We start from the raw sequence: 17,162 nt of genomic DNA on the forward strand, positions 1-17,162 counted from the left end.
TTAATGTTTTACTCAACATTTTTACAATAGTATTCTGCTAAGTGCCAATATTGGTTGTCATTTAAATATCCTAAGTTGGTAGTAGTTTCAAATTTAAAACTAACTTATGTAAAAAAAAAAACAGTTTATTGTTCCTCCGTCAGTCTCTAGGGCAAGATGAAACGACAACATATAAGTCCTAAAATGCATAATTCATCATAGAAGTAAGTGATAACTTAATAAACAACTTATTGTAATATCATGGTTGTAAAACACATGATGTTCTAACCAACACTATTATCATTATTGTATTTTTAAACTTTTAGTAGTACTACATATTAAAATAATGTATAATAAAAACATTTTAAGAGGACGTAAGACTGGCAATTGTTTTCTCCGTCTTACGTAATTTTACTATAACGTGAAATGAAATTAGCTTAATTTATAATTATAAACTGAGAAACATTATGATTAATGCATACAAGTATAGGTAGATATGCAAGAAATGTAACGAAAGCATTTTCCGAGCATTGAAATAATGATCCTTAAAATGTGCTATTCATTGGTACTTGGTACCTACGTTCAATACCTAAGAAATTTGTCGTGACACTGTGTAATCGAGATAGCGTTGAGTGAATAAACGGATAACATTACGTATGCCAGTATGCCAAACAATGCACCAGAAGAATAAAGTAATAATAATTTTAGAACATCCCAGGCTTTTAAACAATTTTTATAGAATTAATATATTGAAAAAACTTATTTTTACACCCAATTTTTAAATTTATACTTATGTCAATATATTTACAATACATTGGTTAGCAGTTATAATTATTATAATAATATTATCTTTGTTTGAACGGATAATAATCATTATTAAATTCATTAAAATAAAAAAATATCGTTTTTTTCTGTATGTAAACAAAAAAATTAACTTTGCATTTGGATTACGTCAATGATCAAAATAAAATAAGTAGTAGATAACTACGTAATAGTATGTCATAAATATTACAATTAATTAATATAAAAAAAAAACTGTCATGCATACAATTTTGATTTTTTTCTAACTCGAAAGTTTGATCAAAGGCAATTGATTTTTTATGGTTTACAAATAATTACAAATCAGTGAGATGCGTACCAACTGGTATGACACTATAGTATGAAAGTCGACAGTTGTATTCTAAGCAATAAAACATTATCAAATTGCATTAATTCGCAAGCTGAATACCTACCTACCGGCTACCACATACCTAATTTTATAACTAACATATAATAATGATGTTAGTATATACTTACTGTCAGATGGGTCGCGGCTTTAAATAATAATTGACACATTCACCGATACACAATTTGGTGTAATTTGTAAACAACATAGTTTCCGGCCATAAACCCCTTTTATAACTTCCCTGAATTCGAGTCACACCCAATATTTCCAGTCACCTGTTACCCGATTTCCTCTGCGAAATTGTGGCAAGCCCATTGCATGTCAATCGTTTAGAAGCGCAGCCAATTTAATGAACGATACGCTTGACATTTTAATGGTCTACGCGTTTGAAGGCAAGTAGTGCACTTCTGACACTAATTATAACTCAATAACAGTATCTTTATTCTTACTTATTATAAATTATGTATTAATAACATTATTAGGCATAATAATATTATAATGTTTGATTATTTCTCGGAATGTTAATATGTCTCGTGTGTTAGGTATTATATTATTTGATACGTAGGTATAAAAACTTGATTAGAATATTTTCTTCAATGTTTTACTCTAAATAAAATGGAAAATCAACACTAACATAGGTAATATTGTTTTATCATAGGTAAATAGTTTTATTTCCCCTCTGTTTAATTTTTTGTTTTAACTATTATTTACGATAATATGTGAAAGTTCTACACGATATGCTGAAGGCACTTGCGCGTGGGTAGGTCGGCTCATCCAGGTCACGGCACCTTTTGCGTTTTAAGCGCCTTACAGGGTCACCGTGGATGTTGTGGGCTAATAAATCAGTTACGAGTGGACTGCGATGGCTTTGTTGACGGGATTACGGGAATGAAATCTTTTATAAAGAGTGTTGGCTACATTTTGGGGGAATAGAGAGGTTATTGTGGGGTGTGTAGTTACGTATAATATGAGGCTTTAATGATTTGACGGAGACATTTGGATTGGGAGGTTTGGAAACGGTTTATGTTGAAGAGATTGGCTGAACTCTAGAAATTTATTTTGAAAAGACAAGGATCAATTTAATTTTAAAAAAAAGTTTTTGTTCAAGCTATGTTGGCGATATCAGCATAATATTATTATTACACTAGAAAAAAAATCATTTCTACAAATTCTTATCCAAAACTTAAATAACACTATAACTACTGTTGATCAATTCAAACACGCTATTTCTTATAGTATTGTTTTCATGTTGAATTTACGTTTGTACAAACTTTAACTTATAATTCTCAATACTCTATCATAATAATAACTATACGATTATTTATTTTAATTACTCAATAGTTTATTACAATAATATATACATGCTATACATGTACGTTTTATATACACATTCTATTCAATAAATATTAAATAATATCTCATTTTACGTTCTACATATTTATAATATTTGTTTCATACTGCAATAGTAAAGTCGAAAGTCGTATCATATATTTTTCCCAGTCTTAATATTAAAGTAAAACACCAGACAACATTATCTCGTAAAAATATTTAGTATATGTGAAGACTAATTTATTATATAGATATACCTAATACCTATTATACAAAAATACCTAATAGGTATATTATCATATCAATATTTAAATAAATTTAGCAGCATTTTTTTATTCAAATTTAGATATTTGGAATATTTATGTAACCTGAACATCATATTTTTTAATAATTACATAATTTATGCCTTTTAAGGAGTGTCTCGTGCCAAAGCTGATGCAAACTTTTGTTTTAACAAGAACCACATTGTACAACAGATATTTTTTGTAGTAGAATAAAAGTACAAAAAGAAAAAATGGGAAATTAAAAGTAAAAATTACTGGATTTTTCGTGAATACCGGGTTGAGTTCGATGATCAAAATCACTGCGGCCTAAATAATACGTGTTTTGATTTGTATATTTAACACTCAGTATATTAAGGAATATTTTTCTCCTGAGTTAGAACACCAATTTAATGAATTTGTTGTCTATGGTTTGGGACTTGACTATTATAGTAACTCGTAAACTTTTTAAATATCCCTACATCCGTAGGAATCGTACATAGTTGATGACCAACCGAATGTAATTTAAGTTGATAAACTCGTAATATTATACTTGTATCCAAAATAGATAATAATGATTATGATTTAATGATAACGATATAAATCTACGTTGACGTACACTTATGATTGTATTGTAAAACTTAATACAGCTCTTAGAAATCCCTGCATCCGTAGCATTCGTATGTAATCAATGACTAACCGAATGCAATTTAAGTATGGTCAATGAGCACTTGTTATATATAGGTACTAGGTACTTATATTATTCTAAATAAATAACTATGGTTATAAACTAATGATAATAATATAACTATATAATGATGCTATAACTTCACTATAATACGATGATAGTCACAGAACTTTAAATTGTAAAAGGTGAATAGATAATATGTCAATGAATAATATTAACAAAGCGAGTTTTGTTCGGTAATACGAGATAATTAGTTATAATAATATAGTCATACCGAATGATGGTATAACTCAATAATAAATAAACATACATATATGAATGCATTTGCTTTGAATTGCAAAAATATTATCGAAGTGCTTTCTGGCGTGGACGTTGTGCATCGGATCCCTCTTATATAAAATACAGTACAAAAAGTCGATTCTGTACGATCCTTATTTAGAGTGATTTTTGTGTGATCCCTTCTTTTGATATGCATCATGTAATAATAACGTATTATGATGTGCTTATGATTTTATTTTATTTTCTGCGGTGTGACAAAGGTGCCGCTGGTAATATTTACTGTGTTGTTTTTACCGAAGTTTTGATCGTAGGATTTTTGAAGGGGTCTTACAGTATAATATTATAATATGAGTTACAACGATGTCATCTGGGCGCCGCTGATAATAATTGATTGTGTTGTCTTTACTAAACGTCTGATCGGAGAGGTGTTGAATATTGCATGTGTTGCATGTGTGTAAAAGGAGTGCGTATATAATATAAATATATGCCTAAAGCGTATGTATATATATTTAACTACCCAACATATTCCATAATATGGCCCGTCGCTATTAGTTATCCTGTATTTTTATTTTAGTATAGATATATTAATTTTTTCTTTCAATTCAAAATTAATTCCAGTATTTTCTGAATTATGTAAATTTGTATATAATAGGATAAATTATGATAGATTTAAATATATGGGTGCTATGATGATTTGAAAATTATAATATTAAATGCTAAATAAATTACCATTTTATAATTTGTAAAAGTTGTCTGCAAATAACGAGTATTAGAAGTTAGTCATAGTTATATTTTAACTATTTTAAAATTTATATAAGACCATTATTTAGGATTATTGGTACAGTCAATGTCTGAATTTTGGTTTAGATACATCAATATTTAAAAATAATAAATTATAGGGAAAAAATAGTGGTTCTCAGTAGAAAAAAAAAATAAAAGTTTGTACCACCACAGTCTCTTCTTATATGGTATAACTAAGTAAGCGCTAAGTACCTATCTGAGACTATGGTTTTTGAGTACCTTTACTAAAAAGTCAGAATTAAAATAAATGCATTATTAAAAAATGTAAGGGTTTAGCATGACTGGTGAATTACTTTGTGTAAAGAAAATACCTATACAGTATTTTTTTTATGGCGCTGACACAAGTTATTATTAATTTTCCACTTTACTTTTTTATTTATATTTTTATTATTTTGAGCTACGATAGACGAGAAAAATAATTTTTAGGAGCTATAATGTTCAATGGTACTACCAAAAGATAATAATGGTTTAAGAGGAAGAGGGGAGTGATTATTATAACTTGATAGATTGTTTCTGCCATGTCAGACGAAACATCGGTGATTACGCTTTTCACAAGAAACATTTTTGTTAGTTCTTCCTCTTTATATTTTAATTTATTATTTACGTTCATTTCTCATGACAACTTTTCTCTAGTACAATCATGAAATGCATTACGAGATGTGTCTAAGTCTTTTTACATTGAAAATGAAAACTTTTCGTCATCATAACAATTAATTTCGTGTTCTTCTTTAACTCAAATTAGAATCATCTATTCAACTCGATAATAACTACACTGTGACGCTTTTATAAAAATAAATACATTTTATATAGAAAATCGAAGATTGTTGTGGACTTGTGGTGTTACTTTTAACTTAAATCTTAGTTACTCCTCCTGAGTGAATTAAATTTATTTTCTATTCAACACGCCAACTATTTTTAAAATTTAGGGTTTTTTCCGTTGTTTAGGTAATATTTATTTAGGGCGATTCTGGAGGCCGAAGGACAGCTTTCCATGGTGGTTATAGGTCTTCCACCTATGTATAACATAAGATTTGTTGGTGGATAAACGTTACGGGACAAGGTGACAGTATTGTGATAAACAGTTCCCTCCCGTTCCCTGTTTTTTAAACGAAAATAAAGGTAATATTTATTTATTTTTCAAAATTATTATATTTTTAAGTTTAATACATTATGTAGGGTAATACTGGTCGATGACTCAAGACTACGTGGATACGTTATAAATTATAAAAAAGTATAAAATAAAAATTCGTCAAGTAGGAAATTCAAAACTAAATTTATAGGCACTATACAACTGGAAATGCATATGGGCATAATTAATATGATTATTAATTTTAATAACAAATAAAATATAGAATTCAAAAATACATTACATTTTTCAGAAATTTTATGACTAATAAATAATAATTGTGTCGTTTGTTAATCATTCATTGTGTACGTTCATTAAGTAGATTATACTTCCTTATAAAAAAATATTTTAATACATAAAAGATGTATAATAAACTAGTAATAATGATTATAAAAGAAAAAACATAATATGCATTTTTTTATCAATTAAGAATTTTTTACTAGCATATTTTCACGGTTTTATATTGTATAGCAAATTTTGATACTTTTTACTGCATAAAAATCCTCGTTCTAAATATAATATTGATTTTAAGTTGGTACCATGTTTGATTTTTGTGATTTTCACTTATCGCTAAATATTTTAATCTGTATACCTGATTTATAGCTATAATAGCTATTTAGTAGCAAAATTTATCTAAATGGAAATGAAACAAATGCTTTGGTATAGGACCTATATTGCGATAATGTAATTCGTACGGCACAATAATGCGTCCACGAGAAAATGCCAATCGTTTTTTACGATGGAAATACTGTACAGTACCTTTGCAATACTTCTAAAACAATGATATTATTATTCGCTCGGAAGCGAGATAGAATACGAAAACGGATATTCGAGTCCTACTGTCTTTACGGTAGGTATATAATGTAAGGTAGGTACCTATATAATATTATACCTCCGATGACGATGATGATAATAACGAGATTGCGCTCGTTTTGAATTTTAATGTCACCGCCGCGAGTTGAGATAATATTATATTATTATATTATTACAAGCCAGCCCGTTTGACGGCGACTTACCCTGCGACTTGTGACTGTCTTACAGACCACCCCCCCCCCTCCACCAATCGCTATAAACATTGCGTGATTACTGCACCGGTGTAATGGGTTCGCGGGGATTACAATTTGTATTACCGCGTGTACCGCGGTAGTCCATTACACGGTAAATCAGCTGTAGCCTGTAATGCGAGCAACATAAATTATAAATAAACCACACGCCCAAGTAATCATGCATATTATACCTACGTATATAAATAATACTAATAATAATTATAATGTGGAAAGGCGGGCTGTGCACGGCGATCGCGATTATTGTTATACCAGCACCCTGGTTGTTGTATCGGTGCGCGTAATTTATGAGAGTCTATTTATAACCGCAGTATGTAGGTGGAGCACTGGGTAAGTACTAATATTGCGATATTACAAATTTACAAAAACCGTCGGTACAAAAATATTTTTTATTTTTTTTTATTATTATTATTATTATTGTTCTCGTTATTATTGCTGTCAATGTCCCGTGGACCGATTAAATGCGATACGTTCACAAATGTTATTGGCACTGTGCTAAAAAGAACGGCGAACCAACGACACCTGATAATAATACAATACGGCTGCAAGTGGTGTGAAACACAATAATATAATAATATTATGTTATGTAATATATTATGGAGGTAGGTACTATTATACCGTGCAGTATACAATAATACGGACGCATGAAATAACAACACGAGATTTAATTAATTGGATGTCAATGACAGTACGACGCGATATAATATATCGAAGACAATATATTAATATAATAGCCCGACTCTTCTCTATGGGAATATCATCATAACTATCGTCTATACTGAAAAACATCATCAAATTATTATAATAATAATCATCATAATAATATGTTTTATAAAATAATAATAATAATAAACAACGGTCGTGTTTCGGTAACCACGGGCAACGGTTATTCGCCGCGACGGCCGGTCACAGAACTGGAGTAAATTATTATTATTATATTAGGTACATTATATTATTATTTTTTTTTCTAATGAAAAGAGAAAAGAAGCTTCCAATGTTATTATATAATTTTATTAGGTATATACCATAATTTGCGAACTATATAGAAATAATAATAGTTATCAACATGATGTGCTCTTCTCGTTCTTAATAATAATTTTCAAGTGGCCTGTGTGCGACGCAGTGGAAATAACCTTCACCCAATGGCCAGCTATGTTGCCGCGGGTTAAAACAAGGGACAAGGCAACAAGATAACTTTTACGTAAATGGGTGGGTAGGTGTGTGTCTTTATATTATATATTTTGGAAGCAATGATACGGCACATAATCGGCAAACGGTTCCGAGTTCACTAACTACATATAGCTCGGTTTACACAAAAACGGTCAAGATTTCGTTAACGCTGCGCAACAGCATTGATTAGCAGTCTCTGGTTAGGGTCTTAAGGGATAGGTGTGAAATTCAACTATATCGATCACCCTTGGACCTGAGTTACGGTAAAATTTATTATAGGTAGGTATAACTACACTTCACATACCTAATAATATATGACTTATAGTTAATTCCAAACATAACAATAATACGAATGGAATTGAAAATGTTTAAACTTTAAATGTACCTACGCTATACGCATTTAAGCCGCTGGCAAACAACAATAATAATAATTTTCGATAATAGTTATTGGCATTATTGTATACAAAACTATTGCACAGTAAATGCACGAAATAATAGTTTTGTGAGTTGTACGCGCAAAATATTATAAATATTTCAATATCAACGACGGAACTATTCACGGAAAAACAGAGTGAAATTTTACATTTTTTATAAAACCAACATCGGTATATAATATATAATATATATTATAGGTATAGGTAACCATGGTTACGTAATTTGGTACGGACGGACGTACACAACTAAAATTCTAATATTCTGCAGACACGTAAAACCAATAGTATCCTAATACTATTCAGAGTATAAAACGTATATATTTACATAAAAATGTGCAGTGCGTTGATATATTATTTACTGCGCAATTCAAGCAATTTATTCGAACATGTATAGTTTACGGTTCACGAAATACAATTATGTATATTCATGTAGATACTTACCGAATACCGATACACAGTGGGCATTAAAAAAAGAGATGCTGAGACATTTTTCCACAATTTATGACGTTTACAACAAGCGAATCGTGTGATAAATAAATTCAATATGGGTATACATAACAATTTGTTTTCCATTAAATGTAATTTAATATTTATTTGGGTACCTACCTATGCGCTATATGATGTGTATAGTATTATGGTGTTATGGTGGATATTATACCTTAATACATATTGTACGCGCAACAGTAGTATATTTATGTAGGTTCTGGAGCACCTCCCCCTTAAATTTTACATGTAAAAGCATAGGCACCTCTGTATAGGCAATTCGAAGTACACGCACCTCCCAAACTTGTATTAATTACTCGATATAGGCAACCCGCAACACACATACACTCGTCACATACCACCCGATCCGACACGTGACCGACATATATTTTACCCCTTCCCCTTCAAATACATTACCTCCCCTTAAAAAAAGTATGTATAATATTCTGATGTACATTTGTATCGACTATATCGAACACTTGTCTGACATATTATATTTTACCCCTTCCCCTTCAAATACATTACCTCCCCTTAAAAAAAAAGTATGTATAATATTCTGATGTACATTTGTATCGACTATATCGAACACTTATCCGACATATATTTTACCCCTTCCCCTTCAAATACAAGACAGCCCCTTTAAAAAAAAAATATATATATAAAATATTCTGATGTACCTACATTTGTATCATACATACACATACATACACACAACACACATACATACCTATACATACACACACATACATACATACAACACACATACATACATACATACATACATACATACATACATACATACATACATACATACATACATACATACATACATATACATACATACATACGAACAAACATACTCATATAATATGAGATCATCATACATAATATCCAAAAATATTATACCTACAATTTTCAGATTATAATCACATTCGGAAAAAATGACTCGCTAAAGCATACGTTATACATCGGAATATATCACACACACACACACACACACACACACACGGAAACTCACACATAGTCACAATTATAAATATTGAAACATTCCAATCCAACAGAGTACCATCCTAAATTATATTTTACACCCCGCCACCCGTCCTCACGCCCTAACAATATCATCCGACTACAGACCTGTACAAGCCTGTAGTGACACGTCCGAGTATTGTCGATGAATTTCAGGCAGAAAGTAGTGCACACAGAGCAAAATTAAATCAGTCTGTTAACTACAGTTCAAGACGTTCAAGTGTCAAGTCGTGTTATTTCAGAGTTCTTATGTGTTTTTAAAGTGTATACAAATATTTTACAAGTTTTATAAAAATCAAATTATTTATTTTACTTTAATGAACACCATAGTTCATTTTTTCACCACTAGTTCCGATATTAGCGCATACGTTAATATTCGCTTAGATAAAACTATTTCACACTGTTATTTAAAGTACAATATATTTTTCTATAATTCATTACCCATCTATTCGTTGAAGGTAAAGTCTTGTTTCGCGAGTTCGACTAGTGTTCTTCAGTTTTCATCAGACGTAATCATGTTCCCCTGTAGTATATGTGGTAAAACCTTTACTCGAATCAGTAGTTTACACAGACATGCCAAGTCACATGATGTTTCCAAAAAGATTTCATGCAATATATGCTCAGAAATATTCACGCGAAAAGATAACCTCATCAGACATACCAAGGATAAACACCGTAAGTATTTTTTAACTATTTACAGATTTATTAGATAAAAAATACATATATATATATAATCAAGGCTACGTATATCATGTTTAATTATTTAATACAAGATATTATATACATTATACTACCTAAAGGCAATATATAATAATAAAGGTGTTAAATGAAATGTAATTTATTCAATGAATCATTTTTTTTAAGGATCTAATTAATAATAATACTATTTTCAGCTTCAAATATTGTAGTTCAACAACAACCAACCATAACCAAGCAAGAAATTCAAGATTTTTTTACACCAGCTGAACACATTTACGATTATAATGGTAAATATATTATTCATAACTTTATATGTACATATATATATATAACTTACTTAGGTAATTATAGTTAATATATTAGGTACTTATTTTATAAAAAATAGAACACTTCATGTAGAAATATTACTTTATCGATGAATTAAAATAAATATTGATTTATACCTTTCAAAATATTTAAAATAAAAAATGCTATTAGTTTTTTTTTCTTCAAAATCGCATAAAACAATACCTGTAAAAATATAAGCATCTTAGTGAAAGTATATAAAAACATACGGAAACATCATAATTTCTTAACAAAAATAGGAAAAAATATTCTAAGTTGTATAAAATCATGGAAAACATAAAATAATTTAGATACATTCCTGATAAATCCTATAATTATCATAGTTAAACCCGTTAAGATCATAATATGTATATATACATTAAAAATGTTCGTAAAATTGTTCAATAATTTTGATAAATTCATGTAATAATATATTAATTGAAAATATTTCCATACGATTATTGTCGTAACGCTATTAAAAACATATATAAATAATTTTTAATTTTTATATATATTTTTAAGTATAAACAGAAATTTTAATAAATATATTTGACCATATTATACAATATACATATATAACAATACAATATGAATATCTTATTTTTCTATGAAAAACATATTATACATATTTAATATAATACCAATAAAAACATAAATAGGCATACTATTTATCTAAAGATCTTAATAAATTATTACGAACGCTAGCGTATATACATCGTACTGTTACTATTGTTTCATGCTACACAAAAGAACGTTGTATATTATTACTATAACTGAGAGCTCTATATCATATTTGTTTTTGCTTTTACATATATAATATATATATATATATATATATATATACCTACATTACATATACATGTGTGTAATACTAGAGCTTGATACCTACCTCATTTTATTGATGCATATTTTTAAAAATCGTATTTTCTATACGATAAACACATCACTAAAATTTTTTTAAATTCTTAATTTTTCTTCAGGTACCTACTTTTACTAAAAAACGTTTATATTTATAACAACAATTTATCTTTTCTATCTCATTAAAATTTTTTATAGATTTTCAAGCTGTAACATGCATTTCTATAATGTTTAGCAATACAATAGTAAAATTTTTTTTTTTTCAGTTCAATCTCGCAATGGTCATAAGCGCCCATATCATACGGAAAATTCGAATGAAGCAGCAAATGCTAAAAAGACACGCATGAGCATCGTCAAGACACGAGGATTCATCAAGACAGGCACATCGTTATCGAATAAAATCAATTGGTATTACGTGAAAAATACAGATAACTTGACCAACTACAGAACATTTTTAGAATCAACAAAAAAAGACTTAATAGAACTACTCAAGTCACTATCAGCAAAACAACCAATTAAATATAATCTTAAATTAGAAGCAACATATGAACGCCCGAACGTAGAAAATTCAGCAGAGAATAGAGCATTTAAGACCTCAGCTAAGGAAATGTTTATAGATACAGATATTGAAGCTAAAATTAATCAAGATTTTGTCAACCTTTTGCTTGAAGAAGAAATGTATACTTCTAAAGGAAGTGGATTTACACTACAATCAATAGATGGTTTACTGTTAGGAGTATATAGTTATTTCCCTATGGGTGGTTCGTCTTATATTACACTTCCAGAGGACATAAAAAATAAAAAAGCAATTATCAATCCCCAAAACTCAGACCAACAGTGCTTCAAGTGGGCAATCATAGCGAGACACGTTTCGGGTAATGCCAAAAATCAAGTGGCTGAAAATTATACATCGCTCGAGGACAAATATAATTTTTCTGGTTTAACATTCCCAACACCTGTGAGGGAAATAAAAACATTTGAAAAAAATAATCCGAAAATATCAGTCAACGTTTATGGATTAAAAAAAGAAAAGAATAAGAAACATATTGTTTATCCACTTAAGGTTGCGGATGAAGAAAAAAAATATCATTTTGATCTCTTACTAATTACTGATGGTAATAAAAGCCACTACACCTACATTTCTAACCTTTCGAGGCTTGTGAGATCACAAAAAACATTACACGCCGAAAATGTTGTATTTTGCAAACGATGTTTTACCAGTTTTGACAATATACATACAAAATATAAGTTAAAAGGTCAGGCGGGACTTGAACAACACAAGTTGATATGTGGAGCACATAAGCCAATTCTGCCTAAGATGCCTGAGCCCGGTACATTGTTAGAGTTCGATGGGTGGAGTAACACTGAAAGACATCCGTTCGCGATATATGCCGATTTCGAGGCACTCCTTGTTAAATGCGAAGAAAAAAAAGGCAAAAAAACAGCAGCTTTTCAAAAGCACGAGCCAATGAGCTATGGAGTTTTCGTAAAGGCTTCAGAAAACGTCCCCATTGAGTTGCTTGAGAAATATGACATACCAACATCACCTATTATTTATCGTGGAAGCGAGTCACATCAGGATGTAGCCAAGCGTTTCGTTAATGAAGTAACAGAGATCGCGAGAAGAGTTCAAGATTTACTTAAAACAAATAAACCCATCATAATGACAGAAAAAGAGCAAATAGCACATGTCTCGAAAAGTACATGCAATCTATGTGAATGTAATTTTTCTATCAAAAACCAAAAGGTGGCAGATCACTGCCATCTATCAGGGACATTTAGGCAAACTTTATGCAATACTTGCAACCTGAAACTCCAAAAACCTAACTTTATACCGTGCTTTCTACACAATTTGTCTAATTACGATGCACATTTCATCGTAACCGAACTCGGAAATGACACTAAATCAATCTCAGTAATTCCAAACAGTGAAGAAAAATACATTTCATTTTCAAAACACGTTACCAACAACTTTTCAATTCGATTCATAGACTCTTGTCGATTCATGGCATCAAAGTTATCAACACTCGCAGAAAATTTATTAACACCAGGGTTCAAGAAGTTCAGAGAAACCGCAAAAGCATTCGCACCCGGAGATATGAATCTCGTCACACGTAAGGGTGTATACCCTTACGAGTTTACCGATAGTTGGGACAAGTTAGAAGAAACGATTTTGCCTCGGAAAGAAGATTTTTATAGCACATTAACGGAAGAACATATAGACGATGAGGAATACGAACACGCAGTCACAGTATGGAACCATTTCAAATGCAAAACCCTAGGAGAATATAGCGATTTGTATCTAAAAATTGACGTGCTGCTGTTGGCTGACGTGTTTGAAAATTTCAGAGACATGTGCATTTCTACATACAATTTAGACCCTGTTTACTACTTTACAGCTCCAGGTTTTAGTTTTGACTGTATGTTGAAATATACCAAAGTCAAACTAGAATTACTCTCTGATTTTGACACTCACTTATTTTTCGAAAATTCAATCCGCGGCGGCCTCACACAAGCAAGTATGAGGTACGCTAAAGCTAATAATGAAAAAACCCAAGATTATGACCCAACAAAGTCAAAATCGTGGATAGTTTACCAAGATTGTAACAATTTGTACGGGTGGGCAATGTCACAGCACATGCCATACGGTGACTTTAAATGGGTGGAGCCTAAGTTAGATGGATTAGATGCTTTGACGCCGACGTCAGATATAGGCAGAGTGTATGAGGTAGACATATCATACCCTAATGAACTCCATGACTTACACAACGATCTTCCATTTTTACCTGAGAACAAAATTCCTCCTGGTTCAAAAGTGAAAAAACTTATGGCGACACTTCATTCAAAAAAAAATTACGTAATCCATTATCGAAACCTGCAGCAAGCCATAGCAAATGGTTTAATTGTAGAAAAAGTACACAGAGTTTTAGAGTTCAAACAATCGGATTGGCTTGCAAAATACATTAAATTAAATACCGAAATGAGGAAGAACGCAAAGAATGAATTTGAAAAGGATTTCTTCAAACTCTTAAACAATGCAGTTTTTGGGAAAACTATGGAATCTTTACGGAAACGTTTTAAGATGGAACTAGTTTCATGTCCACAAAGATTACAAAAACTAATCAACAAGCAAACATTTAAACATTGTACGACATACAGTGAAAATCTTGCTGCTGTCTCATTGGAAAACAAAATTATCATGTTTAACAAGCCAATATATATAGGTAACAATTTATTTTACTTGCATAAAAAAATGTCATATTTTAGTATTTATAATTTTTAATTATTTGTATAGGTTTCGCAGTATTAGATATCAGTAAAACCATGATGTACGATTACCATTTTAATGTAATGAAGGCGCATTATGGTGATAATATCAACCTCATGTATACAGATACAGGTAAATTATTATTATTATTCAATTTTTCTATTACAAACATTATATTTATTTTTTTTATTAATTTATTTCTAGATTCACTGATATATCACATTAAGACTGACGATTTTTACAAAGATTTGAAGTGCAATTCAAACTTACTTGACCGGATGGATACTTCAGATTTACCGATAGACCATCCATGCTACATTTCCGAACGAAAGAAAATTCCAGGATTGTTCTCCGATGAGGGAAAGGGACAGCTAATTACCCAGTTTATCGCGCTTCGAGCAAAGTCATACGCTTACATTTTGAACGACAAGGAGAAAATTAAGGCAAAAGGCGTACGAGGGCACGTAGTTAAAAATCACATGACTTTCAATGATCATTTCGATTGCCTTTTCGCCGATGACGAAAAAGAGAACTCTAAACTGTATACTAGGGAAAATGTATCCATCAGATCATTCAACCATAAGATACGAACAATCAAATCCAAAAAATTATGCTTCAACCGACAAGATGATAAGCGGATAGCAAAGACCGATAGAATACATACCTACGCTCATGGACATTTTAAACTCGATTGTTAATTGTATTTAAAAAAAAAAAAAAAAAACTATAAACATACATATATATTTGTAAATTATATTTAATTTTATAAATGTTTAGGTTAATTTAATTTTTATTTTGTGAAATATCTCTGTAGATATTAATTAGTTTATTATTTTTGTAAAATAGCTGTGTAGATATTATTGTGTTTTGTTTTTTATTTTGTAAAATATCTCTATATATATATTAAATTGTTTTTTTTTTGTAATAAAGTCACTTATCATAATTCAAATCTTTTTATTATTTTTGATATATTATTTCCTTTTCTCGCATGTATAATTCTTTACATCTGAACATACATTGTAAAGGTACATGTATGCTAGAACAATATAAGTATACTATCATGGCTTCATATTATTTAATGCTAAATGTTGGTGTTTGTATCAACATTAACTCACCATGGAATGCTGAGATGTGTCTTGTTCATAGTTACAGCTATAGATTTGTTAAAAATAAAACAGCCTGAGTTAATTGAATATAAGTTTTATAGTATGATTCGATAGTAAAAATAATATTAATGAAAACACGGGTACTTAAATTTCATAAATTCATTAAAAATATGTAAAAATATCATAATTATTTTAATAAAAACATCTATAATCAACAATAATTTTGTCAAATTTGCATGAAAATATCTTAAATTCATTGACAAATAACAAATATTAGCTATATTGTTATCAAATGTACATAAATAATTTGACTTGATTAAATATATTTATAAATATGTAAAATAATCTGCTCTAATACAAATATTTTAAACATAGCTAACAAAATTCGAAATATAAGCAAAAATAAATATCTCGCCAACAAAACCAGTCTAATGTGCACAGTTAAAATTGTTTTTTATTTAAATTTATAAAGTCATTTAGAATCATCGATAGATAATATATGCAATATAACTGAGTATGGCGAATTCACACGGTTTTTGTTTATCTCGAGCTACATTAAAGATCATACAATACATCAACACAACCACTCACAAACGTGCACGACTATATCCCCCCCCCCCTCACCATCCACCTGGATTAAGTTAGTTTTATGTAGGTTAGGTTAAGTTAGTTTCCCGTAGGTTCAAAAAAAAAAAGAAAGGTCATGATCCATCATGACTACATCTTCACATGGTGAAGATGAAGTAACCTTTCTTTTTTTTTTTGAACCTACGGGAAACTAACTTAACCTAACCTACATAAAACTAACTTAATCCAGGTGGATGGTGAGGGGGGGGGGGGATATAGTCGTGCACGTTTGTGAGTGGTTGTGTTGATGTATTGTATGATCTTTAATGTAGCTCGAGATAAACAAAAACCGTGTGAATTCGCCATACTCAGTTATATTGCATATATTATCTATCGATGATTCTAAATGACTTTATAAATTTAAATAAAAAACAATTTTAACTGTGCACATTAGACTGGTTTTGTTGGCGAGATATTTATTTTTGCTTATATTTCGAATTTTGTTAGCTATGTTTAAAATATTTGTATTAGAGCAG

At 30.1% G+C, this 17,162-nt stretch overlaps 2 protein-coding genes across 3 annotated transcripts in view; one reads left to right on the forward strand and one right to left on the reverse strand.

Moving 5' to 3' along the window:
* Window positions 1-17,162, reverse strand: part of LOC132933963 (tyrosine-protein kinase receptor-like) — a 418,129-nt gene that overhangs the window by 285,705 nt on the left and 115,262 nt on the right. The window lies entirely within an intron of this gene.
* LOC132936501 (uncharacterized) lies at window positions 9,069-16,030 on the forward strand. The gene is made up of 5 exons (XM_061003237.1): window positions 9,069-10,479; window positions 10,698-10,790; window positions 11,952-14,909; window positions 14,981-15,085; window positions 15,158-16,030. The coding sequence occupies exons 1-5, from the start codon at window positions 10,122-10,124 to the stop codon at window positions 15,649-15,651; spliced, it is 4,008 nt and encodes a 1,335-aa protein (XP_060859220.1). The 5' UTR covers window positions 9,069-10,121; the 3' UTR covers window positions 15,652-16,030.

This window comes from Metopolophium dirhodum, chromosome 1 (genome assembly GCF_019925205.1).
Source record: "Metopolophium dirhodum isolate CAU chromosome 1, ASM1992520v1, whole genome shotgun sequence".
Classification (NCBI taxonomy): Eukaryota; Metazoa; Arthropoda; class Insecta; order Hemiptera; family Aphididae; genus Metopolophium; species Metopolophium dirhodum.